The sequence below is a fragment of the Ornithorhynchus anatinus genome, chromosome X1 (assembly GCF_004115215.2).
Source record: "Ornithorhynchus anatinus isolate Pmale09 chromosome X1, mOrnAna1.pri.v4, whole genome shotgun sequence".
Lineage (NCBI taxonomy): Eukaryota > Metazoa > Chordata > Mammalia > Monotremata > Ornithorhynchidae > Ornithorhynchus > Ornithorhynchus anatinus.
The window spans coordinates 42,448,577-42,476,523 of NC_041749.1; the positions used below are offsets into that span (position 1 = coordinate 42,448,577).

The following is a 27,947-nucleotide window of genomic DNA, read 5'->3' on the forward strand; positions in this document are numbered from 1 at the left end:
GAGGAACATATTAGGGATATTTGAAGAATCAAGACGAGTTAAGTTGATGAATGAGAGAATAGAGAGAGGAAAGTTAGGCATGTTCAATGGTACTTTCCCTGACCTTGAGGAGGACAGCCTCAATACTCTATTTTTGTTTGTTTGGGGGATGTCTTTGGTTCCACTGGGAGACAGTAGACTGGGCCGTGACACTACTTACCTCAGTATGTTTAGCTAATTGTTGTTTGTAAGGGGCATATGCTGGATTCCTCCAGTCTCAGGGGCTTTCTGGCCAGGGAAGAAACTGAAGCATTTCTGGGATGAAATGGGCCTCCCAACAATTTAGTGAGTTGGTGGTAAATGGTGATGCTCCTGGTTGGCAGGGGGTGGAATAGAAGGCAAGCTACAACAGCAATGCCTTTTTCTCAAAGGCTGAACCCAATTCAAAGACACTAAAGTTCTACATGGGTTGACTGAACTCTAGTGTTTACTATTCATTCTTCTCTTCCTCAGATGCATCTGGCATGTTGGTTATAAGAAAGCTGCTGCTGAAGGAAGGAAGAAATGGTGAAGGGGGAGGTGTGCTTTTTAGGTGTGCAAGAGCTTTCCAGAAGGAATAAATTTCCCAGTGAGACAGAGGAGAAACTGAAGTCAGTGAGATCTAATTCCCAGGGACACCTGCTCATCGTGGAGGGAGGAGGCATGAAGAGCCATTGAGAGAGAAAGGCATTTCTGCGTTTCACCCTCAGCGGGTCGCTGGGGAAAATAACTCAATTTTGGTGATGGAAATATTTATGAAAGTCAAGGATTCCAAAGTCTAAATTTGGGGAAGAGTTAGGGACACTCAACCATCTTTATGACATTTTTCTATATTCTTAGTAGTTTGGCAACTTGCTTTTCATGAATAGCAATGTCTGCTGTGTCCAGTAGCTCCAGGAAAGAGGGAGGGCAGAACTTAGAGTACCTTGTTCTCTCTAGGTCATACAGCTTATCCCCACTTCCAAACACAGGAGGAGATTGAAATTAATTAGCATCAAAGAGGGAGTTTTAGCTAGTTCAGTGTGCTAAGCAACAAGTAATGCACAGGCCCCAAGGAAGGTTGGAGACTTTTAAGATAAATCGGTGGCATGTTGTTTGTTTGAAAATAGAAGCAAAGCAGTGCCGCCTCTCTGAGGATTGACTTTGGCACCTCAAAGCTCCAGATTTCAAATGGGAGAAGATTGCCCAGGGACTGGACCTCCATCTCCTCTCTTGCCAGCAATTCTACCCAGGAAAAGGAAAGGAGACTTTAGGAATTAGAATCTGCTCCTAGTCGGCTGTTTCAGGCTTTCATCTGTTCTCCTTCCTGGAAGAAGGAAAGCATCCAGGTTGAGAAACGATTTGGATTAAATTTCATTGCCTGAGTAGGATAACAGCACAAATAGCATCATTTAGAAACACAGCAGAGGGTAAGACCCGATAAGTCAGAAATGGGAGGTTACGGAGACAAACGGAAAGATGAGAGATCAGTTATGAGTTTCACAGTTTACACAGGAATCAATCTTCTAACCTCAAGATTAGTGACCTGAATAGATATTTACAAGTGATTTTTCTTAACCTTCAATGAGAAACCAAAGTCTTATCTCTATCATGTTGAACTTCTTCGAAGGGAACAAACCAGAGATGGATCAAGCATCTTTGAATAGGGTACGCTGGTTTAACGGTAGAGCCGAAAGACAAAATGTGTAATGGCCGTTCGTGTTTTGGATCCAGAAAGGAGTTGTGCATATTAAAAGAGTACTTACAAAGGCGATCCCCTTCTTTCCAGAACAGTCACGTTTCCTCATCAAGGGATAGGTAAGATGGTGCGCCCACCAAGGATGTTGAAGATCGTTTCCAGGTTTCAGCAATGGGACTGTGTGGTCCAACCCTTCTATGGCTCGTCAGATAAAACATGCGCGTTGAGCGTAGAAAGCCAAGTTTAAAGCAGTTTGGCCCACTGGTACGTCACTGAACGTATATCTCATAGTTTGAGAAATCTTTCTCCAGCTGACCTATCACAGACTGTCTTCTCAGAGCTCAGTGGGCTTTTGTCTACAGCAGTTGCCACTGATTTTAGGCAACAATTCAACCGCACTGGCCAGCCAGAGTCCCATTTCTTGGGAGCTCCGTGGTGAGATAATTTCTTTAAAAGTGATGGTGAACGAACATAGCAACTGAAACATTTTAATTCTTTCACAGTGCATGTTCAGCAGTTGGTTTTGTATAAGCATAGTGCAACAGAGTTTATGAAGCCACTCTGCCAAAAGAAAATAAATCTTGAGACTAACTACTTTTAAGACCCAGATGCCTCCTAAGAGAAGATGGCTTAGCAGACATTGCTGGACTTCTGGTAAAATCAAGAGGGGTTTCTGCTGGGTATCAAATGGTAGATGGCATTTGATTGGCTCTGATCCCCAGCAGTGTATCATCACCTCATTCTTTCACGGGTGACCTCGGAGTCTGTTTATTTGTAAAACTCATACTGTTGTTTAATAATAAAACTAAGCAAAATAAAAGGTCTAGGAAGGTCCCAGTGAATTTCCAGTTTATGTCCAAGCAACTCAGATTGCCTCTGGCTTTAGGGCAGGTTATCAGGGGAACTTAAATTAACCTGAAAATGAAAAGCTGGTCCTTTAATTCCTTAAATAATTCAGTGATAATTGGAGGGGGGAAAGGTTCCAAAATCTCCGGGCAGCTTGTGAAGGCTTTCCACTTTGTCCCAACAGATACATTTGGCCTTAGGGACAAGAGGAAGAGCCGGGAACCAGAGCCTGCTCGCCAGCCGGGGGCCACAGAATTGGGATGCTGTCCCTGCTGATGAGACGGAGCAAGCTAATCTGATGGCCCATCATTCACCCAAGCATCTGATTTCAAACCTTCAGTATCTTACTGTAAGTCTTCAAAATAAAACTTTCTCCCTCCCCCACCCAATCCCATCCTCCACGCCAGATACGAGAAGCAAGGCAAAATGTTGACTCTGAGGCTGACACTCCCCTCCCTCCCCCCAAATTTAAAAAACGCAAAAAAGGACAATAACCAAAAAGGAGTAAATATTTCAGCCTTTGGGTCTGATGTTCATCCCAGCGCCAAGTGGACCCATCTGGTAATCAGATGAGCCGGGTCAACTTCTAACTGCTTCTGCCACTTCTTTCACAACCCTAAAGGCTGGGTCACCACCCCTGATGTGTGGCATTGTCCTGTTCTCCAGTCTCATCAAGGTTGTGGCTTGTTCCTCAGGGCACAAATCAATTCCCTTAGCTCTACCCCCACCATGCTCTCTCTTCACAGCCCAAGGCAGAAATCAGACTTCCTTACAGCAACAACAAAAAATTCTCCCTATGCAGCCCCATTCTCATTAGCAGAGCGTACTTTAGACTATAAAACTTGCAAGTAGACCAGTGTTGCACCACAAAGCTTATACAGGGTTTGTTTTTTGTTTTTCCATGTAAAAATATACAATACTACTGCTTGTCTGCTGCAGTGGAAAGGTCCGACCGTGACTGTGTGTTGGAAGGTGCCACCGCTTCCCGGCCCCCTCATACCTCTCCCACCCAAACCACCGTGTTTCCCCTCTTGATACCCGAGACCTCACAGCGCAATGCATTCTGCCTCCCGTTGATGACAAACAGGGACTCCTTCGCAGGTGTGATCAGGTACTGCCCAAAAAGGCCGCTGTCTCGCATGATTCGGTTGACCCGGTCCCAAGGCCAGTCTTCCGCCGGCAGAGGGTCCTTGAGGTTCTTCAGGACATTCATCCTCCCGGACGAGAGCTCTACGAAAAGCACATCCGTCTGAGAGCGGGATGCAGCATAAAGGTAATACTGATCGCCTTCGGTGAAAGAGGGTTGAAAGGTTAGGCCAGAGAGGTGGAAACCCGTGGTTAGGTCATAAAGCGTCTGGATTTCTCCTTGGACCGTCAGGGTCTGGACGCGCAGCCTACCCCCATCCTCATCTACGCTGACCACAAAACGCCCGTCGGGGGAGACGTAGGGCACGCCTGCCACATCCCCGTTTGGGCCGACGACGGCATCGGTGACGCTGTCTATCACGAGCTGCGGCGGGGCCGGCGCTGAGTCATTGCTTCCGCAGCGGACAAAGAAGTAGCCACCCAAATGGCTGTGGGCCATGGCCCAGGGAACGCAGCTGGAGTTCTTGAAGCTGATGGTCTTGAGGCGGGTCACCGTCTCTAGGTCAATTTTGTGAACAGCAGACTTCACTCTGTCGAAGAGGAAGCCGAACCTGCAACCAGGAAGGAACGAGAGCATCGAGTCAGCGCTAGCAAGAGAGGCTAAAGCAGCTGAGCTTATTTACATTCTTTATCCAAGGTAGGGAGCACCCTTCATCTGGAACTCCAGGTTTGAAACCCATGGCGGGGGTGGAGGGAGGTTGAGGGTGAGTTCAGTCCAAGGGATGAGCAAGAATTCCCCTTCCTCTCCAACCACCCTTCTCTGGAAATGCCTAGAGGTGAAACTCTTCTAACACATGTTTGTGTACTGGGGGTGGGAAAGAAAGAATACTCATACATTTTGCCTGGATACTTGTATTTCAAGGGTGAATGGCTCTAAGGAGGATAAGTATCTTTCCATTCAGCATTCCTTTCAAGGTCCTCTTTAATACATGGCCGAGAGTCTGACTGAAAAATAGTAGACTGGCTTTTGTCCCAAACTCATTTAAAAAGTGGGTCACAGAAAGATATAATCTGGGCCGCTGTTGACCTAGTAGTTTAGGTCTTCCAGGCACAGCCTTGATGGAAAAGGGTAAAGTGTTGGTGGCCAACCACATTGGCACAGGTGGGAAATAGACATGAGGAGTGTAGAAAGGCCCATAGACTAGGGTGGTCCAGGAGCCAGCTCTGTGCTAAAACCAGGGCAACTGGGGGTTTTCATATTCCCTATCCTAGTCCCAGTGTAGCAGTGAGAAGTTGCATTGCCTAGTGGAAAGAGCATGGGCCTGGGAATCAGAAGACTTGGACTCTAATGCTGGCTCTACCACTGTGACCTTAAGCAAGTCACTTCACTTCTCTGTGTCTCAGTTACCGCAACTGTAAAATGGGGATGAAGGCTGTGAGCCCCATGTGGCACTTGGACTGTGTCCAACCTAATTAACTTGTATCTACCCCAGCGCTTACAGCAGTGCCTGGCATATGGTAAGCACTTAACAAATGCAATTTTAATAAAAGGTACAAACATTATTTTTTCACAAAGTAGTAATAATGATATTTATGATGCGCTTACTGTCTGCAAAGCTTGGACTAAGGGCTAGGAAAGAATGCACAGGTGGGATTTAGATTAGGTCCCTGTCCCCTGGGAGGCTCACTGCATTGGCATGGGCTATCAAAAAACTACATTTGCTTGGGTTCCCCTAGTGAGTTTCAGAGGTTAAAATTCAGCAAAGGGGTCCTGGCCTATGACATTGTGTCCTGTGTGCCCCTTTCCTGCAGCCTTAAAGTTGCCCTAAAAGCTGTAAAAACAAGCTCCATTAATGCACACTGCCCAAGACTTTCTGGGACAGTGCAAGCACCAACCTGGATCCTTTCTTTCCGAAGCCAACGGAAAGGACATAGAGCTGAGGATGGCGGTACTTCTTCCTGCATCGTCCCTGAGCCACATGGAAAGCACTATGATACCTCCCTGCTTATCTTGGTTTCCCTACTTGTGCCATTTTCCTTTTGGCCTAGATGCCAACTCACAGTCTAGTCCCTCTGCCTCTTCCACTAGCCTTCCTGCACAGATTTTAGAAAGATGGAAGCTGCAGTTCCCAGGGTCTTCCCAGATCCTCCCCAGCCCCAACTCTGCTTTCCTCATCCTCATCCTCCACTCTGGTTACTGCCCCAAACCATCCATCCCCTGCACTGCATTCCAATTTCAGTCCTGAACACCTCCTTTAGGTCCCCCACCCAACTCCCTGCCTAATCTCTGCTGTGTCATGGAGTCCATTCATTCCTTGCCATCACCAAGACCTGGCTTTGTCTTCTGCCATGCTCTTCTGACTCTCCTTTACCCCTGTCTCATTGGGAAGTGTGGGGAGGAATGAATCTATTTTCTGCTCTCCACTGCTGCTTTCACGCCATTCCATCTTCTCTTTTTTTTTTTAAAGAAAAAGAGAATCAGCACCTCTACAATTTAGCGTCACCATTATCTAGCACCCTCAGCCCTCTTCTGTTTTTCTGAGTAACTTTGCTGCTTCTCTTTCTTCCCTTCTCTCAAGGGTTCCTGCTTGATGCAGAGAATAATATGAAACCATTTGGAGAGGGGAGATATGTGCAAAATGGTGCTTTAGAAAAATGATGGCTTTAAGGCACCAGCTCTCTCCCTCTTATCTGTTCTCTTTTCCTACTCCACCCCAGTTTATCCTGTCTATTCCTCCCCAGCTCTCCTCTCTCTGTTCCTTATTTTTGACCTTTCACTTGTCTAACCCTTTGCTTACACTCTTCCTCCTGTCTGGACCTCCCTCTCCCTAACCTCCTTGAGACCTCAGCTCCCCCTACCTCCAAATCCCACCTTGTACAGATGTATTTTCCTTCTCTCTGGGATCCATCATGCCACCTATTATCTCAGCATTTTTACACTCACAACCTATAGTGGCACTTTTATGCCTATCGATTTACACATGCTATTTAAGACTTTTTGGGGATCCATATATTATTTTGTGTTAAATTATAAGCACCTTGGGGGCAGGAATCATGCCTCCTGGGTCTACTGTACTCTTCCAAGCACTTAGTTCAGTTCTGTGCTCAATAATGATTGACTGATGCTCATGTCCCAGCTCCTAAAGGCAGAGGGGCCAGAAGATTGATGTCGGGCAAGACCACAGGGAGCCTTTTTTAAAAAATGGTATTTAAGTACTTACTATGTCCTAGGCACTCTTTGAAGTGCTGGAGTAGATACAAGGTAATCAGGTTGCACACAGTCCACATTCCACAGTCTGAATCCCCACTTTACAGATGAGGTAACTGAGGCATAGAAGAAGTGAAATGACTTGCCCAGGATCACACGGCAGAAGCAGGAGAAGCAGCGTGGCTCACTGGAAAGAGCCCGGGTTTGGGAGTCAGAGGTCATGGGTTCGAATCTTGGCTCTGCCACTTGTCAGCTGTGTGACTGTGGGCAAGTCACTTAACTTCCCTGGGCCTCAGTTACCTCATCTGTAAAATGGGGATTAAGACTGTGAGCCTCATGTGGGACAACCTGATTACCTTGTACCTACCCCAGTGCTTAGAACAGTGCTCTGCGCATAGTAAGCGCTTAACAAATACCAACATTATTATGGCAGACAAGTGGTGAAGCTGGGATTAGAACCCAGGTCCTTCTGAAACTCCCAACTCTTCTGCCTTGGAAGGTGGTCAGACGTGAAGCTACTGGCTCATAATAAACACAATGAAACCCTTAATGTGAAGGGAGAAAGCTGTCTGTTTCCATTCAGATGAAAAGGGTACTGCACAGATAAGCTCAAGGAGAGTGGTAGGGGAAGGGGCCACCACCTCTCCGAACAATTTGGCCAGTAGGAAGTGTCAACTGCTTTGTCCTACTGGGAGGAAGCAAGGTGTTGCACCCTCTCCCAGTCACTTAGTACATTGCTCTGCACAATAATAAGCGTCTCAATAAATACACTGATTGAGCTGGTTGCTCCAAAATTTTTCAAAACCTCCCTGCTCCCAGATTTCTCCCTTAGTTTTGTTGAAGCTCCTGTGAGACATATGCTCTCAGTAACAGCAATGGCCTGGGCTCTGGTCAAATGGAAGGTAACCCAGAGGTGCCACCAACACCTCCAGGACAATCAATCAATGGGATTTATTGAGCACTTACCACACAAAAAACTGTACTAAGCTCTTGAAGCTCATTACCTCCCACATCTGTTTGAGCTGGAATCCCAACTTGTAGCCATGTTGAGCAACCACCAGAGTCAATTTCAACCCTAGAGGTTGGATATGTTTTATGCTTTAGCCCTTCAAAGCCTGCCTGCCACTCCCAATCAGTCAAATAATCATATTTGAACACTGAACAATGAACTTGGAAAAGTATAGCAGTCAGCAGGTAACCACCCCTGCCTTCAAGGAGTTCACAATCTAGTTGGGGAGACAGACAAAAAGCAAATTATAGGTAGGACACCCAGACTCCATTCTCCTGCATGCTCTCCTCCCTTTGTCCCTACTTTCAAAAGGAGAAGATGGCACCTCTGCTAAAGACACTAAGGAGGACATGTAAAGAAGACTAGTCCAGTCTGGCTTCTTTCTCTCTCTATAGTCTGCCTTGACAGGCCAATAGAGTAATGTGGGGAAACAACCATTTAAAGCAGTGCTTTTTCCGTTGGTTAGCTTGGCTTGACCATAGCGGCCACTGGCCTAAGGTCTTGTCCAAGTACATTTCTCACCTTACATGATTGATGATCAGATTTGTTGGTGGAATAAAGAAGTCATCCACGCCTTCAAATGGTGTTCGGATAATGTGCTGATTTTCTCCCGTACTTGCTTCTGATATCACCTGCAGCCAAAACGAACGATGTTAGGTCAACGAAAAGCAGACGCTTCCTCTACCTGGGAGGATGAATACTTTTAACTGCTTCACGGGCCTGATTTTTACACTGGCACAAGAGGGCGAATGTCAGCAAAGGTAGGGGTGGCCATGACTATCTCCCTGAATGGTTGTTCTGCAGTTCTCATTCAATGCTTGTCAGAAAGCACTGGTTGCGGTCACACCAAACATTCCTTCTGCTCCAACCAGTTAAAACCATCGTAGAGGCAGCATGGCCTAGTGGAAAGGGGCACAGGCCTTGGAGTCAGAGGAGTTGGGTTCTAATTTTGGCTCTGCCACTACTTGTCTGCTGTGTAATCTTGGGCAGGTCACTTCACTTCTCTGTGCCTCAGTTCCCTCATCTACAAAATGGGGATTCAATTACTGTTCTCCCTCCTACTTAGACTGTGAGCTCCATGTGGGATCCGATTATCTAGTATCTACCCCAGCACTTTGAATCCCCAGCTTGAGCAAGCAGTTGCTCAATCTTGGTTATTAATTGTCACTCATCTGTGGCACCCAGAAACAAAGGCAACAAATCAGAAAATCTCTCTCGCTCTCCTGAAAGGCAGGCTTTGGTCCTGAAGTGGGATCCTGCTCCCATGGAAACCAGTCCCCATTGATTAATGGTCTGATGAACCCAGGAAAAGGAGGCAGGAGAATTTTTCAATGATTAAAATGTTAAATACCAACAGAGTGCACTGAAAATCTGTTTTCTTTTAGTGCAAGGTGACTGAGGGTGACTCATTAGGCGCATATGCTGGAAGCTGCACTCCCTGTCATTTTTTCCCATTTACAAAGAAACAATTCATTAGGCAGAGCACACAACCTTAAAATGGGTACCTCAGAGATTTCTAGTCCAGCTAATCTGAGTTCCCTCAAGTTGTTTGGAAAAGAATCCTATTTTGAGAACTGGGGTTGGGCTGTGGACTTTGCCCAAGTTCGTGGTGCCTGGGAGGGGGTGCTGCCTGATGCGACTCCCAAAGCCACAGTAGATAAAGGCCCAAGTGAGGAATAGAGTTCAGGTCAAGCTGCTGATTTGGAGTGAGACTTACCCAGTGGGTCACTGAAATACTTCAGGGAAAAAGGGCTCGAGGGTTTGGGGGAGGAGGGTTGAGGGGAAGGGTGCCAAATCCCACTGAACAGACTGAGATAAAGGACTCTAACTCATTTCCCTCAGGGAAGAGAAGATGGGGTCCTGAATCATCATCAGGTTGAACCTTCCTCCTCCTCAGTTACAGAAATCCTTTAGCCAGACAGAAGCCACTGAGTTAGAAAAGATAAAAGAACCAATTCCAGCTTCCTTTGCCCAACCTTTTATCTCTGGTCTGGAACCATAGGCTTGACAGAGCTGCTTGCTGGCAGGGACACAAACAAACATACACACATTCAGTTTTGCATGAGAAGCCTTTCTTCCACCCAGAACAGAGTTTGGACACAGAGCTCACAGGGGCGAACAAAGCCAGAATTCGGACAACAGTCCGGGGAGGGTGAATGGCTATTAGTAAACACCATCACACATAGACTCGCTGGCCAGTACCCCACCTCCAGTCTCCCTTGCTCACTCTCCGCTGATTGACTGGTCCCTTCTAATTCACGGAAATAAGTCTCCGGTGGTGCCAAGGGCTGGCAGACACTTTCTGTTCAGCTGGTGAAGATTTTGGACCCTGAGCATGGGTCTCTGCCCTTTTTCTGTAGACTCTTGGTGGGCAGGGAATGTGACTATCAATTCTGTTGTATTCTCCCAAGCACTTAGTACAGTACTCTGTATGGTCAGCTCTCAATGAAGATTCTTGATTGATATCTGGGCCTGAGGGTGGGGTTGGCCCATAGACAGTGTCGGCTTGTGAAGTAGAACACGGAGTCTAGCCTGCACAGGGCTTTTCATCATCACCATTTGTCTGCAAGGGACTTCATATTTGAAAATCAGCATGGACTGCATCCACAACAGAGGTAGGTGAGTGTTTCAGTCTGAGAGCTGTTTTGGAAATCGTCATGGTATTTCCTGGGAGAAAGATTGGATCCTGAATTTGAAGGCTGCCTTTATAGTTTAGCTTTTACCCTCTCGATTCTCTGATCCTGGAAACGAACAACCCATCTCTCTCTCTCTCGAAATTCAGCCCTTAGACAAACTGAGGAATGTGGTCAATCATATTTATTGAGAGCTTACTGTATGCAGGGTACTGTACTAAGTGCTTGGGAGAGTACAACACAACAATATAACAGATACATTCCCTGTCCACAACCAACTTGCCCAGTGGGCCTAAAACCTTTGGTTTGTGTTTCCCCATTAGGCCATTTCCTTTCTCCATGGCCTCAGGAGATAGCAGGCCTCTACCCCTCAGATGCTTTTTCAGAAAATACCAGATTGTTACAAGGGCCTGTGATGAGAAAGCTAAACAAAGTGGGCATTACACAGTTTTGAACTCTAAAAGTGCTCAATTTGGTTGATAAGAGCCCTTGGTTTAGAGAAACTTGTTTGCTTGGTAGGATTAAGATGGGATATTAGCCAAAAAAAAGTGCACTTCCCTGAAAATGTAAGCACATATTTAAAAAATAGTCTGAAGAGCAATTATTGTGATTTTTTTTCTTCACCTTTGGCTGTGAAAGTTGAAAAAATGGCCTATGACCTGTATTGGTGAACACTGAGATCTAAAGAAAGATTTTCATCTCTACTCCAAATGGGACAGGGGTTGGGAGACAGGAGACGGAGAGGAAGAGATTAACTGATGATTAACTGAAAGAAGGAAGACTTGGCTCCTCACTCCCAGTGCTTCCTGGGAAATGTGAAAGATTAGCACAGTGGTGCTAGCTCAGGCTTGTGGCTCTGTTTTGGGAATAGAGTTGGGAAAACATAATAATAATAATGGCATTTGTTAAGTGCTTACTATGTGTGAAGCACTGTTTTAAGCACTAGGGTAGATACAAGGTACTCAGGTTGGACACAGTACCTGTCCCACAGGGGGCTCACCATCTTAATCCCCATTTTATGGATGAGGGAACTGAGGCACAGAGAAGTTAAGTGACTTGCCCAAGACCAGAGAGCAGATAAGTGGTGGAGATGGGACTTGAACGTCAAGGAAGGCAGATATATTTTGGTGGCTTGGACATATTCCATCAAGAGGAAACAAGCCCGTGACTGAAGGTGCTTTCTTTCCCTTGTTATCCTTAGGTTCTTATTCCATCCTTGAGGTAAATGGGGACTTCTGATTGGTCAGTGGCCCTGTTGCCCAAAGAGAACTCGTCTTCTCATGCTGTCAAGTTGTCTCAGACCCATAGTGACGCCATGGACACATCGCTCCCAAAATACCCCACCTCCTTCTGCAGTCATTCTAGTAATGTATCTATAGAGTTTTTGTGGTAAAAATATGGAAGTGGTTTACCACTGCCTCCTTCTGAGCAGTAGACTTGAGTCTCTGCCCTCAACTCTATCCCGTGCCTCTGCTGCCCAGCACAGATGAGTTTTGACTTGTAGCAGATTGTCTTCTACTCACTAGCCACATCCCAAGCTAGGAATGGAATGGATATGCTGATGCTTCACTCTCCCTCCCATAGCCGAGACCGGTAGAGTACTGGAAACTCTCCAGGCAAGACCCTGAGAGGGGCAAAGAGAACTAGGCATGTGGAAATAATAGCAGATTCCTCTGCTTTAGGGTGGAGAGTCTCCAAGCCATCAGAAGAGGGAAAAGCAGCAGTTCTGCTGCTCACTTTTCACCCCAAAGTGGAAGCCACCGTGGTTGTTCCAAATCCTTGCCTGACCTTGTCCTATCATCAGTGGAGACGAGGGATTTTCTAGTAAGTCCAGGTTTTCAATCTAGCCCACAGAACCGTGTTTGAGGAGTTAGCAGAAGTCCCTCTGTCTCCCAAGCCCATGGTCTTTCCAATAGGAAACACAGTTTCTCTCTCTCACTCTATGTGTGTGTGTGTGTGTGTGTATACATGTACCTATATATAGAAGCAGCATGGCCTAGTAGAAAGACCATGGCCCTGGAAATCAGAGGAACTGGGTTGTAATCTCAGTTCTGCCACTTGCTTTTTGTGTGACCGCAGGCAAGTCACTTAATTTCTCCGTGCCTCAGTTATCTCATCTGTAAAAGGGGGATGAAGACTGTGAGCCCCATGTGGGACAGGGACGACCGTGTCCATCCTGATTACCCTGTATCTATTCCAGTTCTTAAAAAAGTGATTGACATATAGTAAGCACTTAACAAATACCACAATAATTATCATTTAATATTTTAGAATCTAGTTTTTGCATAGCTACTTTTGACCTACTTTGAAAGCTAAGGATTTAATTTGGCCAAATATGGTCTCTACCTTATGCATCTGTGGTTTAGACTAGTGCAATACAGAAGCTCCAAGCCCTGCAGGTGCTGGTGGGGGTGAGGGCCCAGGAAGGGGGCACCAGCAGAGACCCCGGTGGCTGAAGCAGAGTGGCTCAGTGGAAAGAGCATAGGCTTGGGAGTCAAAGGTCATGGGTTCAAATCCTGGCTCTGCCACTTGTCAGCTGTGTGACTGTGGGCAAGTCACTTAACTTCTCGGTGCCTCAGTTACCTCATCTGTAAAATGGGGATTAAGACTGTGAGCCTCACATGGGAAATCTGATTATCCTGTATCTACCCCAGAGTTTAGGACAGTGCTCCGCACATAGTAAGAGCTTAACAAATACCAAGATTATTATTATTACTGTGGAAGCTCATTATTATTCAGAAGCAGCGAAGCATAGTGGATGGAGCATGGGCCTGGGAGTTAGAGGATCTGGGTTCTAATCCCAGCTCTGCAATTTGGCTGCTGTGTGACCTTGAGCAAAGTCACTTAACTCCTCTGCGCCACAGTTACCTCACCTATAAAATGGGGATTAAAACTGTGAGTTCCACATGGGACATGATGGATTGGGTCCAACCTGATTAGCTTGTATCTACCTCAGTGCTTAGCACATAGTAAGTGCTTAACAAATGCCATTTAAAAAAAAGGCTCCTGCTGTCTGTGAGGTGGGAGTGCCTGAGATGAGCCACCTGGGGTGGGGAATCAGCTGGGGGAACCTGGACTGCTTGGTCCTCACCAGACTAGTCACCAGACACCCCAGGGAAGTCACTGAGCCAAATCACATCTCTTTCTTAAGCCTTTCTCGACTAAGCTTTCATTTCCCCATTCCCTCTCCTGTTTGCATTGCCTATGCATTTTTGATCTTTACCTTTTACGCACCTCTCAGGGTCGCAACTGGAGAGTTTCCAGTACTCTACCAGTCTCGACTATGGGAGTTAGAGTCAAGCAGAGGCATATCTATTCCATTCATAGCTTGGGCAGTGCCTAGCAAGCGGAAGGCAATCTGATACAAGTCAAAACTAACCTATGCTGGGCAGCAGCGGCATGGGAGAGAGTCGAGGGCAGAGACTCAGCTTAACTGTGTGGAAGGTTAACCACTTCCTTATTTTTACCAAGAAAACTCTATGGATACACTATCAGAACGACTGCAGATGGAGGTGGGGTGTTCTGAGAGCGATGTTTTCATAGCGTCGCTCTGGGTCAGACCTGACTCGACAGCATGAGACAACAACTTTTTACAGTCTTTATATTCACCCCACCACTCAATCCCAGAACACTTACATTTATGTCTGTAATTCATTCTAATGTCTTTCTCTCTGCCCCTAGACTGTGAGTTCCTTGTGGTCTACCAACTCTTCTGCATTGTGCCCTCCCAAGTGCTTAGTACAGTGCTCAGCACACAGTAAGTGCTCAGTAATAATAATGGTATTTAAGTGCTTTCTATGTGCCAAGCACTGTTCCAAGCGCTGGGGTTGGTACAAGGTCACCAGGTTGTCCCATGTGGGGCTCACAGTCTTAATCCACATTTTACAGAAGAGGTAACTGAGACACAGAGAAGTTAAGTGTCCTAGCCCAAAGTCACACAGCTGACAAGTGGTGGAGCAGGGAATGGAACCCATGACCTCTGTCTCCCAAGCCCATGCTCTTTCCACTATGCCATGCTGCTCCCCAGTAAATACCACTGACTGGTTGCTTGACCAACAGACATATGCTCTGATCCCAAGTGGAAGCAGAGATACAGAAAGACCAACACCTATTTTAACAAGATAGAGAAAATGGACATTTATCACAAGCCAAAAAAGGGAAAGATTTCCCAGACTCACCTGTAGGCTTGGATGAGATTTGTTCATATCGCCCCAGCTCAGGACCCAGACTTGGTCATGTGATTTGTCATAATGCAGTTTAGTTGGTAGAGGATCCACACCTATGGACTTGAAAGATGCCACTGGAATTAGCACTTACTTGAAACGTAACCAACTAGACCGATCTCCAGATGCCCATGGGTTGAATTAGATCGGAGTCCGGGGTCATTTCTTGGGTGATCTCTGCAAACCCTCTTACTGGAAACCTCTTCATTCCTGTTTGCACAAGCCATCCTCAACCCTATTCTAACTTCCTTTCAGAAACTCTCATTGGTCCTAACTACAGTGTCTCAAGGAGTGCACTATTCTGACCTCGGTGACATGACATGATTCTTGGGGGAGGGTGTGGGACTTTTGGCAGCTTGAAGGGATGCTGAATTGTCATTTCTGCACTTTGGTAGATGAATTGCTTTATTGGTCAGTCGGCCCCCTCCTCCTTGCTCTTTCCCTCCCTGTCACTTCACATCCCTGTTCTCTCTTCTCATCATCCCCCCAAACCACCTATACTCTAAAATATGATCCAGCACCTTATCCTTATCCTTATATCCCCTATCACGTTCCCTACCAACCTCCCTCCTGAATCTCCATTTCACTGTGTTCTGTGGAACCCCTGCTCCATCCTTAAAAAACTCCCCTTCATCCCTGTCCTCTTCCTGGCCTGCCTATTCCTCCTCCCTGACCCAGAGACTTGTTGCTTGCTTGTTGCTGATTACAGTGTCTCCCTGCCACCCTTTCCCAACAGGACCTCATCAGCTCATTCCACCAGGCTCAAGAGGAACTGTGAAGAAGTGGGCCTGCTCCTCACACCACAAAGTCACTGTTGCATCATCCCACCCCCTCCTTTCCTCTCTCTTCATTCAAACTCCACAGTGTCCATCTCTACCAGCCTCTGTAGCTTCCGTTTCAGCATTCCTTATGGATTTGGATGCCTTCATGTAAGTTAATTATGGGCAGGGAATTCTGTTGTATTGTACTCTCCCAAGTGCTTGATACAGTGCTCTGCATATAATAAATGCTCAATAAATACCATTGGTTTACTGTTGCCACTTTGATCTGTACCATTCAAGTACTTGATATTCCCCTCACCCCCCAGCACTTACATAATTGTGTAATTAATTTTAATGTCTGACTCCTCTTAATAACAATAATAATAATAATAATAATAAATATAGTACTTGCTAAGCACTTACTATGTGCCAAGCCCTGTTCTAAGCACTGGGGTAGATACAAGTTAATCAGGTTGGATACAATCCCTGTCTCCCATGGGGCTCACACTCTTATCCCCATTTTATAGATTAGGTAACTGAGGCACAGAGAAGATAAGTGACTTGCCCAAGGTCACACAGCAGACATGTGGAGGAACTGGAATTGGAACCCAGGTTCTTCCGACTCCTAGGCCCACATTCTGTCCTCTAAGCCACGCTTCTCCTTCTAGACTATAACATGTCTACCAACTCTGTTGTACTGTACTCTCCCAAGAGTTTAGTAGAGTGCTCTGCACACTGTAAGTGCTCAAGATTATTATTATGAATATTATCAACTGATTCTCAGATTCCTGCATTCACCCTCTTCTTGTTCTCTGATGTTGTGGACTTCAAATTCCCTGCTGCTGTTCCCTGTGACCGCCCAGCCAACTGTTTCCTCTCACTTCTTCAACTCCATGGGCCCCCTCTTCAACCCCTCCTCAGCAACACATCAGCATAGACACGTACTCACTCTAATCTTCTTGAAGCACTGCTCCATTTCTTACTTAGAGCTTTTAACCTGCCTGCTCCATCTCTGACTTAAAGCTTTTAACCTGCTTCCTCACCGCCAACACCATTCCCTGGACCCACTCACTCCTCCTTGCTGCTTACCTCATTACACTGTGTCTCTGCCACTTTCTCCCAAGGGGACCTCATCATCTCATTCTTCCAGACTAAGGAGGTTCCGAGAAGAAGTGGGCCTGCTCCTTGACTCACAAAGTCCCAGGCAAATCATGACCCTCATGGACTCCTTCTGAAAACTCTTCTTCATTGATACAGAAGTACCTACCTTCAACTTAACCCTCTTCACCAATCTCAACTCCCTTGCTGCTCTGTCCTTTAGTCTTTCTTGCACCCCCAAACCTGGGTCACCTGGGTCTGTTTCCTCTTTTCCTAAGACTGTGCAGCAAAACACCATTGGTAGAATTATAATAATTGTGGAATCTGTTCTATGTTCGAAGCACTGTACTAAGTGCTGAGGTAGATACAAGATAATCAGGTCAGACACAGTTCCTGAAATCTAGGCACTAGCCCTACTGCCAGGGCAAATGAACTCTACCCTGCTATAACTCCTGGCTGATTTCCATCCCAGAATTCTCCAGTCTGGTTCATTGGATTGCTTGCTCCATTTCCAGGCAGTCCAATCCAGGCAGTATGGAGAAGCAGTGTGGCTTAGTGGACAGAGCACAGGCTTGGGAATCAGAGGATGTGGGTTCTAATCCCTGCTCTGCCACTTGTCTGCTGTGTGACCTTGGGCAAGCCCCTTAATTTTTCTATGCCTCATCTGTAAAATGGAGATGAAGACTGAGTGCCCCACGTGGAACAACCTGATTACCCTATATCTACCCCAGTGCTTAGAACAGTGCTTGTCACATAGGAAGCATGTAACAAATACCATCATTATAATGTCAGATTTCTCATGCTAGGCAACTCTCCTGTTCTTCCCTCATTGCCTCCCATGTCTCCAACTACCCATGAATTTTTTCACATCTTTAATATGCTCCTGTAGAGCCCATCTTCCTTACCTCCAGCCCTATGCTCTGATGACCTCACCAACAAGATTGTTGTTAAAATTGAAACCATCAGACATGAACTCTCCAGTGTCTCCCCACACCTTCTTTTCTTTCTACCATTATCTTACCATTTCCCTGCTTCCCCGCCATTTCTCAAGAGGAGCTCTCCCACCTGCCCTCTAATTCCTTTCCCTCCATCTCTGCCTCTGATTCCCTCTTATCTCCTAAAACTACTCATGGACCTGCTCTGCCACTTTCAACCCTTAAAAATGTCATTTGCTTCCTCCCACCCTGAAGCTTACTGTCCTTAGTCCCCCCACAGATCACTGCTATCTTCAACCTCTCACTCTCTGATGTCTCCTTCTTTTCTGCCTTCAAGCACATTCAAGTCTCCCAGATACAAAAAAGCTTGAGTGCTTGTTCTCTGTGGAAAGGGCCTTGCCACCAGTTGTACTTTCCCAAGCGCTGAGCACAGCACACCACATCCAGCAGGTGTTTCATAAATAGTGTTCCTGCTTTTACCGCTCTACCATTGGCAGGGAGGTATATAGGTAGGTACCTGCATGACTTTCTGTGTTTGGACATCTATGACCAGGACTCGGCTCTGTCTTGGTTGGGTCACGTAGATGAACTTATTTCGGACGTTGACAGCAGAGGCCCAGCAGCAGGACTGAATGGTCATGCCTTCTGTCTTGGGGCAGATTTCTTCCTGGAAGAGAAAAAGAAGATGATTGGACTGTCTGAAAATGGAGCAAACTGGAGAATTCCGGGATGGAAATCATCAGGGAGCAGATGCAGTTGCCATGGCTGTGACTCAATCCTCCAGTGTATTGTTCCCTCCTAAGCTCTTAGTAGAGTGCTCCTGCACACAGCAAGCACTAAACACCATATTTTAAAAAATGGTATTTATTAAGCTCTTACTATGCACCAGGCACTGTACTAAGTGCTGGGGTAGAGACAAGCTAATCAGGTTGGATACAGTCCATGTCCCACATGGGGCTCACAGTAGTAATCCCCATTTTACAGAGAAGTTAAGTGACTTGCCCAAGATCACACAGGAGATACGTGGCAGAGGCAGGATTAGAACCAAGGTCCTCCGACGCACAGGCCTGTGCTTTCTCCAATAGGCCATGCTTCTAACAAAGCTTGTAGGAGGACACAGTAGAGTGTGGCTAGATCCTAAGTCAGTCATCCTATTTGCATCACTGTCCCAGCTTACAAATCTGTGAGCCCGGCATTAATATTGCCTACCTGCAGTCGATAGGAGGTGTTGCTCTCTCTGCACTCTTGTCCCCAGGCCGACCATTTCTCTGACATCTGTCACTGTTGCTCTCTGCCACCTCTCAGGGGGGCAATTCTAATTTTTTTCTCTCAAGAACGCTCCTTCCTTTGTTCCCATAGAGTCAGATTCCCATCACCACCTCTCCCATGTGAACCATGCTCCCGACTGGAAGTTTCTTGGGGCATTTTCAGTCCAGTGGAAGATTGGGCTGAGCTCAGAAGAGGGTCCCCAACAATAATGTTTTAGCTGCCCAAAGGCGAATTGATGGCATTTGATTTGAAAAGGTTTTTAAAGGACTGCCACTGTGTTTCCCTCATTTCATTTCCTGACTCCCCAACATCAAAAGGCAAGGGGAATAAAGCAGCAAATGAACATTTATTTTTCCCTTTTTTTTTTTGTCAGAGACAGGATTTGGATCTTACGTGCACCACAAGAAGATGACACATTACTCTCCGATTTGGGAGCCAACATTACTGCTTGCCTCACGTTTGAGTGGATTTAGCCCTGGGTCCAATCTGAAACTCTTGAATCTACCTAATCCATCAATGGCATTTACTGAGCACTTACTGTTTCCAGAGGATGGTACTTAGTGCTTGAGAAGAGAACAGCTGGCCTTAAAACTCTTTCAGGTTAGAGGGTTAGACCGGAAACTCCTGGAGGGCAGGGCTTGTGTCTCTTACCCTGTTGTCCTCTCCCAAGCACTTAGTTCATACCAGGCTCTGTACACAATAGGTCTCTAATAAATACAATTGATTTCTGTAGCAAGGGAAAACCCACTCACTTGCCTCATTTTAATACCTTGATCCTAAACACAGACCTAGGAATGAGCTTTCTACATTCTTTTTTTTGTAATGCTGTCTGCTAAGCGCTTACTGTGCTCCACATCCCCTCTCAGGATCTCACCTATAGAGTTTCCAGTATTCTTCCAGTTTTGGCTACAGGAGGGAGAGTCAAGCAGAGGTATACTCATTCCACTCCTAGCTTGAGCAGTGGCTGTTGAGTGGAAGGCGATCTGCTACAAGTCAAAACTCACCTGTGCTGGGCAGCAGCTGCATGGGAGAGAATCGAGGGCAGAGATTCAAGTTTACTGCGTGGGAAGAAGGCAGTGGTAAACCACTTCTGCATTTTTACCAAGAACACTCTAAGGATACACTACTAGAACGATTGCAGATGGAGGTGGGGGCGTTCTGGGAGAGTTGTGTCTGTGGCGTCGTTATGGGTAGGAGAAGACGCGACAGCATAAGACAAGACAATGCGCTATGTACTGTATGACTGTACTAAATGTTGGGGTAGATACAAGCTAATCAACTTGGACAAAGTCCATGTCTCACATGGGAATCACAATCTTAACCCCCATTTTACAGATGAGGGTCACTGAGGCACAAAGAAGTAATTTGCTCAAAGTCACACAGCAATCAATCGTATTTATCTGTGTGCAGACCGCTGCACTAAGCACTTGGGAGAATATAATAGAACAGTACTTTCCCAAGCGCTTAGTACAGCACACCAAATCCAGAGGGTGTTTCATTTTGGTTCCAAAATGGGAACCAAAAAATTTGGCTGCACTGAATACAGCTGATTAAAAATATTTGACAACATTTGAACATGACATTCTAACAGGCACCATAGCAATGGGCAATTAATGTTTGCAGAAATCCACGACTGCTTACACATGTTTATATAATTAATCAAAAATGTTCTGCTACTTCCTCCTTCCCATGGAAATTAAAGATAATCGAAAGGAAAAGACTGACCTATCCTATTACAAGGTGCCTAAAGAGAGAGTCTCTCAGACCAACATCCCTCTCTAGGTGCAAGGCAGACAGAACGAGCAGAAAGACGGCCAGAGAGGGGCAGACTGAGGGAGACAGGCAGACTGAGGGAGACAGGCAGACTGAGGGAGTCAGGTAGACAGGCCGCACGCAGAGATAGGTAAGTAGAGAGCCACGGTGAGGCAGGCAGGTGGGCAGGCAGGCGGGCAGAAAGTCTCAGGGCGGTGGGCACACACAGAGTGGGAGGGAAGGAGAGAGGCAGCGAGAGACAGGAGAGAGAGAGTGGCTCAGTGGAAAGAGCACAGGCTTTGGAGTCAGAGATCATGGGTTCGAGTCCCTGCTCGGCCATTTGTCAGCTGTGTGACTTTGGGCAAGTCACTTAACTTCTCGGTGCCTCAGTTACCTCATCTGTAAAATGGGGATTAAGACTGTGAGCCCCACGTGGGACAACCTGAATCCCCTGTGTCTACCCCAGCGCTTAGAACAGTGCTCTGCACATAGTAAGCGCTTAACAAATACCAACATAGTAAGCGCTTAACAAATACCAACATTATTATTATTATTATTAAATGTATTGCTACATTCCTTAAGCACATATCCTGTTGGGAAAGACTAGGTGGTCCCCGGGGTATCTGAAATCAATCAATCAATCAATGATATTTATTGAGCACTTACTAATTGCAGAGCACTGTACTAAGCACTTTGGAGAGTACACAGAATTAACAGTTCCATTCCCTGAAAAGATTAACCAGGAATGGCTTTGAGGAAGCAGCCTGGCTTCGTGATTAGAGCTTCATGTCTGCTGTATGACCTTGAGCAAGTCACTTCACTTCTCTGACCTTAGTTACCTCATCTGTAAAATGCGGATTAAGACTTTGAGCCCCATGTGGAACAGGGACTGTGTCCAACCTTATTAACTTGTATCTATCCTAGTGCTTAGAACATTGCTTGGTACATAGTAAACACTTTACAAATACTATTATCATTATTTTTATCTCATATCTACCCCAGCACTTAGTACAGTGATTGCAACATAGTAAGCGCATAACAAATATTATTATTATTATTGGGAAAATTAGGCTCACTGATTATAGTCATGCAATGAATAAAAGACCTTCATGTAAAAGAGGCAGGCTCCTGCATGGACTTCAGCTTCTTTCCCAACTTTGGGATAGAGGGGAAGATCTGTGACCAAGGATTTTCTACCTCAACAATGTCTGTCTCCCCCTCTAGACTGTAAACTTGGTATGGGCAGGGAACATGTCTGCTAATTCTGTTGTATTCTACTCTCCCAAACACTTAGGACAGTGCTCTGCACATAGTGAGCTCTCAATAAATACATTTGATTGATTGGACCGGGAAGCAGTAGTGAAGTAAAAGCCCATTTGGACTAGACTCAAAGGGTTAAAGGAGCTATATTGCCACCATAGCAGTGACTCCTTTCTGTGATAAGCCCAGAAACAAGAGATACAGTGGTGCTGAGGAGGCAGGGGCAGAGAGGCATACAAAGCAGGGGTGGCGAGAGCTGATTGAGCCCACCCTGCAGCCTGCTGAGGATGCCCGGAGCCTCACCGGTCCCAGGACTGGGTTGGAGGCCACTTCTTGCCGGCTGCCAGAGCCTGAACAGCAGACCACAGAATGCCCTCCCCGCTACCTTGTCCCGGGGCCATGCCAGCTCACTGCAGGGATCAACTGAGCTGCTGGTGACCACACAGCTGCCCGGCACACGTGGTTTAGGCTGCATGCCATATCTGTGTCAAGTCCTCTCCTTGGCACCTGACCTGGCAAAGAACAGCCCCGTTAATAATAATAATGGTGGTATTTGTTAAATGCTTACTATGTGCAAAGCACTGTTCTAAGCACTAGGGGGACACAAAGTGATCAGGCTGTCCCATGGGGGGCTCACAGTTTTAATCCCCTTTTCATAGATGAGATAACTGAGGCACAGAGAAGTTAAGTGACTTGCCCAAAGTCACACATCTGGCAAGCAGCGGAACTGGGATTAGAATCCATGACCTCTGACTCCCAAGCCCGAGCTCTTTCCTCTAGCCACACTACTTCTCAGGACCCAATCCTCTTTGAAATAATTGAGAAGGAGCATGGCCTAATAGATAGAGCGCAGGTCTGGGCGTCAGAAGAACCTGGGTTCTAATCCCAGCTCCACCACTTATCTGCTGTGTGAATTTGAGCAGATCACATAACTTCTCTGTGCCTTGTTATCCTATCTGTATATTGAGGATTAGGATTCTGAGCCCCAAGTGGGGCAGGGACTATGTCCAACCTGAACCTTGGATCTACCCAGTGCTTAATACAGTGCCTGGCACATAGTAAGTACTTAACAAATACCACAAAAAAATTTCAAACAATGTGCCTCATTCTCATCTCTTTCACCACTGACCTCTTGCTCATTCCCTCCCTTCTACCTGGATCTTTCTCCCCACATCCTGAACACCACTGTTCTCCCCCTCTTCAAACCACACCTCTTCCAGGAGACCTGCCTTGATTAAGCTCGCATTTCTGCCCTCAATTCCCCCTTACTGTCTCTCTAGTCCTTCCATATCACCTAAGCTCTTAGATACCCCCAAGCAGGGAATGGGTCCACCAACTCTGTTGTATTGTGCTTTTCCAAGTGCTTAGGACGGTGCTCTGCACAGAGAAAGCACTTAATAAATACCATGGATTGATGTTTCCCACACCCTGAAATTTTAGTGTCCATATCCCTCTCCTTAAGGGCAGGGATAATGTCTACTGATTGTCTTGTTCTATGTCAAGTGCATAGAACAGTGCTCTGCACAGAGTAAGGGCTCAATAAATACTATTAATTAGATGCTATCAACTATTGACTCTAGAGTGCCTCATCTTCTCACCCAAACCCTGTCCTCCTCTACTTTCCCATAACTATAGACAGCAAGACCATCTTCCCTCTCACAAGCCCATAACCTTGGCATTTCCCTCAAATAATCATTCATTCATTCAATCGTATTTATTGAGCGTTTACTGTGTGCAGAGCACTGTACTAAGCACTTGAAAAGTACAATTAGGCAACAAATAGATACAATCCCTACCCTGTCACCAATTACATCATCACTAAAATCAACATTTTCAATTCCATCCAAACTGCTACCATGCTAATCCAAGTGCTTATCCTATCCTGCCTTGATTACTGCATCAGCCTCTATGCTAACTTCCCCGCCTCCTGTCTATCCCCACTCCAGTCTATACTTCACTCTGTTGCCTGGATCATTATTCTACAAAACTGTGCAGTCCATGTTTCCTCCCTCAAGAACCTCCAGTGGTTCATTCATTCATTCAATAGTATTTATTGAGCGCTTACTATGTGCAGAGCACTGTACTAAGCGCTTGGAATGTACAAATCGGCAACAGATACAGTCCCTGCCCTTTGACGGGCTTACAGTCTAATCGGGGGAGACGGGCAGACAAGAACAATGGCAACCGTAACAACTGAAAATCCTTACCATTTCTCTCTGATTTCCTACTATAACGCAGCCCACACATTTCACTCCTCTAATGTCAACCTTCTCCCTGAACCCCAGTCTCATCTATCTCGCTGCTGAACCCTCAACAACATCCTGCCTCTGGCCTGGAACTCCCTCTCCCTTTATAACCAACAAATGATCACTCTCTCCACCTTCAAAACCTGATTGAAGGCACATCTCTTCCAAGAGCCCCTCGCTGGCTAAACTCTCATTTCCTCTCACTCTTCTGTTTTGCTCTTGCTCCTGGATTTGCACCCTTTATTCGCCCCATCAGCCACACAGCATTTTTGAACTTATCTGTAATTTATTTTTAATAATGTCTTTCTCCTCATCTAGATGGTAAACACATTGTGGGCAAGGAAGAGGTCCGCCAACCCTGTTATACTATACCCCGCCAAAACAGTGCTCAATAAATACCAATGATTGATCAATTGATAGATATTATTTGATTAACTTATCCTTTTTACTAGTGCTGAGTTCTAGACTGTTCTGTCTTACTTCCATCCCTGGCAGGGAAGTTACTGGAATGATTCTCCTAAGGAGTGCTTCATTTACTTTTTTCCTGTTGCTATTTTGGGTTGCTGAAATTTCAACTTGTTTTCTTTGTCATTTGGATTCTATTAAAAATTTTCTCTGTACCTGTCCTCTCCCAAATAGACTGGAAGCCCCTGTGGGCCAAAGATGATGCCTTGATTGAGTTTCTTGGAACTACCCCAGCATTGTTCATGTTGTAAATGCTCAAATCAATATTAGTGCTAACATTAGTTTTCCCAGCAAGCCTGTATTCCCTAGGCATTTTGGCTAAAACATATTGGCAGTATTTGGGAATGTTATTCCTACAGTTCTCATCTGTCTGGCTAAACATGACATGATCCCTCAGTTTCCTTAGGTACTTCAGTTACCTCATCTGCAGAATGGGGATTAAAAACTGTGAGCCCATGTGGGACATGGACTGTGTCCAACCTGATTAGGTTGCATCTACCCCAGCATTTATTACAGTGCCTGACACATAGTAAGCACTTCACAAATACTATAAAAGAAGATATTGGAAGAAACAGCCGGGTGCATGTATGTGGCATCAGACATGTCATGAATATCACTCCTGATTCTTTCTTCATTTAGTTAGTCAAGAATGAAACCTCTGCATTCTAGGAACATAAACCACAGTCAATAAATTCCTTCAGAGAGGTTAAAAATAGGTGAATCCTTGCAACTCAAATGCCTACTAAGAATGCACACAGCCAGAAAGTCATCAGGGACACAGAGTGCCACGCTACTATTCACTAGCTGACACCAAGAGATAGGGTTGACCAGGAGGCAGAAAATGAAGGCAGCACCAGGCAATGCTAATAATCAGTATGGCAGTCAACAACTGTCAGTCTGTGGGAGTTCATAAAATCTTTTCAACTGTGGACTCCATGTTGGCCTTTTCAAACACACACACACACACACACACACACACACACACACACACACACACGTCGCGTGCGTTGATGACTTTACAATCGGTGGCAACATTGAGAGTATGAAGAGGTACTCTATATAATGAGAGGCAGGACTAGAGCAAGATTCTAGGTGTGGCCACATTTTGATGAGGGAAAGGCCCCCAGTATTGGACAGTCTAGTCTTGGGAGTCACTGGGATGCAGCATTTTGAGCCTTGAGGTGGGGATTTAGAGCACCCATGTGATCTTGGGATTGAGGTAGCCAATAAATTGGAGGAGGAACAGGCTCCAGTCAGGGAGGAACAGGCAGTCAGGATTACAAACATCGAAAGAGCATGGGCTTTGGAGTCAGAGGTCACGGGTTTGAATCTCGGCTCGGCCACTTGTCAGCTGTGTGACTGTGGGCAAGTCACTTCACTTCTCGGTGCCTCAGTTACCTCATCTGTAAAATGGGGATTAAGACTGTGAGCCTCACATGGGACAACCTGATTCCCCTGTGACTCCTCCAGCGCTTAGAACAGTGCTCGGCACATAGTAAGCGCTTAACAAATACCAACATTATTATTATTATTATTCCGCTGATTCATGCCAACATTCATGAGGTAAAGAAAATAGACTCCATTTGGAACAGAGCCGAAATATAGCCCACCCCCAGGCACCTTCCACCCTATGGTCTCGATGACCTCTACTTGGGATTTTCCTATTTGAAATTACTTTGCTGAAACTAAAGCATTTCAAACAACCCACACTCAGGTAGAACAAGCATGCATTGTGTTTCTATGTTCCCGACGTTCAGTTATCCAGCACTTACTGGTGTGGGGGAGGAAATCATTAGAATCTTTGGAGACGATGGAAATTTTATAAAGGCATATATGGCAAGGTCAACATTCATTGTGCACCCCAAGAAAACTTACAAAGCTGGTAAAAATCTTCTCGTTCGGTTTGATGTGTCTTCTGATCTCACACTCATTGGGCTGTATGATAGTGATTCCATCATCGGAAAAGACATAGAACATGTTCCCCACACTGAGGCCTTAAAGAAAACAGAACAAAAGAAGCAAGAAGATCACTGTGGACCTCTGATCTTTATAGCTGTAGAACACAAAGTAACTTCTTGCATAAGCTGCTATTTCAGATACATACATTTCATTCATAAAATTGAGCTTCGCACATCACAAATAGGATTTGGAGGAGTGAGAAAATTCAGGCATATTCAAAAGTGCGTTGACTTGGTGGGATGAATGGCTGGCACTGAGAAAAACATTCTAGGTCTTCTAGGGAGATCAATACCTTTTTAATCAAAGAGGCTCATTGCCAGACTATCAGAGCATACAGGCTCAAGAAATTTCAAGGGCTTCTAAAATTATACTCAGTGAGAGATAATTGCTTTAGTATGATGAATTTGACCTTTTTCCGTAGGATGTCATAAAGGAGAATGGTCCTCTAGTTATTCTATTGGGCACTATTATTGGAGTGTAAGGGACCCTCTCTTTTGCACTCTTGCAAGTGCTTAGTACAGCGTTCTGCATGCAGAGAATGCTCAACAAATACTATTTAATGAATGAATCTATCTGGTCTATGATGGTCAAATGGACATCTCCACCAAAACCAAAGCATTTTTGAACCTTGTGCAAACCTATTTCACAAATGTGAAATCTGAGCAACGCAATGGCACTGATCTATCCGAACTGGGGCATTCCAGAGCTTCAGGGATTTTCGTTAGCCGGTTGATGTCTCTGATGCCATTTCCCATTTCTGTTAAGCAGAAATGTCATATGAGGCTGAGAGCTTCAATCTGTGGCTCTTCTGGAAACTACACGCAAATGTGGGAGTGAGCATTTTCAAAGCTGGCTTACATATTCTTCCAGAGAGTCTAGCCAGAAAAATCCTGGTTTTCCTGTTCACAATTTTGTACTCCAAGTCAATTATTTAACTTGGGCACTGCCATCCAAGACAACACTGATATTGTACTTATCTGCCCAAGTTCCATGGCCCTCAAGGTGGAAAATTTTGTTTCAATTGAATTCTTTCCTCCAAAGAAAATGATTCATTAGAGGAGTAGTTGGGGAATTTTGGCAAATTAAAAATCACCTCTGATTAGGCCCGAAGGAAAAGGGCAATTAGCCATAAAAATTGCAGCCATATTTAGGATTTGGGGATGAAGCTTTAGGAAAAACTGGCAAGCAAATATTTTTTTTTCATGCCTGCACCTGGCTTCAGACTTAACTGCATATAGAGACTTTTCTGCTGGTGATCTTTTTAAGGTTACACCAAGGTTCTAATTCTTTATGGCTTAGTCTCTGAAGCCGACCAAAGAAATACCCCAGTTAAGGCATCAGGTGGAAATACCAGGTCGGATGGAAACCCTTGGCATGAGGCTGCAGGGAAGGATCATGCATTCTGCAAACAGCACAGATACTGATTTTCCACTTCACCTGTGGCTCCCAGCTGAGGTAGCCTCCTGATTGCCAGGGCTAAATTTTCAAATGTAGATGCAGG

At 45.6% G+C, this 27,947-nt stretch overlaps 1 protein-coding gene, 1 long non-coding RNA gene and 2 other non-coding genes across 5 annotated transcripts in view; 2 read left to right on the top strand and 2 right to left on the bottom strand.

Moving 5' to 3' along the window:
• Positions 1–15,708, top strand: part of LOC114806471 — a 198,782-nt gene extending 183,074 nt beyond the window's left edge. The window contains exons 7-10 of the long non-coding RNA XR_003754514.2: positions 2,727–2,891; positions 3,644–3,815; positions 3,885–4,325; positions 15,438–15,708. This is a non-coding gene — a long non-coding RNA (uncharacterized LOC114806471). The remainder of the gene's footprint in view (positions 1–2,726; positions 2,892–3,643; positions 3,816–3,884; positions 4,326–15,437) is intronic.
• FSTL4 (follistatin like 4) overlaps positions 2,890–27,947 on the bottom strand; it is a 661,388-nt gene continuing 636,330 nt past the window's right edge. For both annotated transcript variants that reach the window (XM_029050943.1, XM_029050942.1), the window contains 5 exons: positions 26,363–26,481; positions 18,013–18,162; positions 14,657–14,764; positions 8,368–8,477; positions 2,890–4,239 (listed from right to left, as the gene is read on the bottom strand). In XM_029050943.1, coding sequence (XP_028906776.1) covers positions 3,537–4,239; positions 8,368–8,477; positions 14,657–14,764; positions 18,013–18,162; positions 26,363–26,481 — 1,190 coding nt within the window. In that variant the 3' untranslated portion in view covers positions 2,890–3,536. The remainder of the gene's footprint in view (positions 4,240–8,367; positions 8,478–14,656; positions 14,765–18,012; positions 18,163–26,362; positions 26,482–27,947) is intronic.
• Positions 11,975–12,112, bottom strand: LOC114806784. Its single transcript, XR_003754846.1, has one exon. It is a non-coding gene; the product is annotated as a small nucleolar RNA SNORA7 (small nucleolar RNA).
• On the top strand, positions 19,621–19,758 carry LOC114806774. The gene has a single exon (XR_003754835.1). It is a non-coding gene; the product is annotated as a small nucleolar RNA SNORA7 (small nucleolar RNA).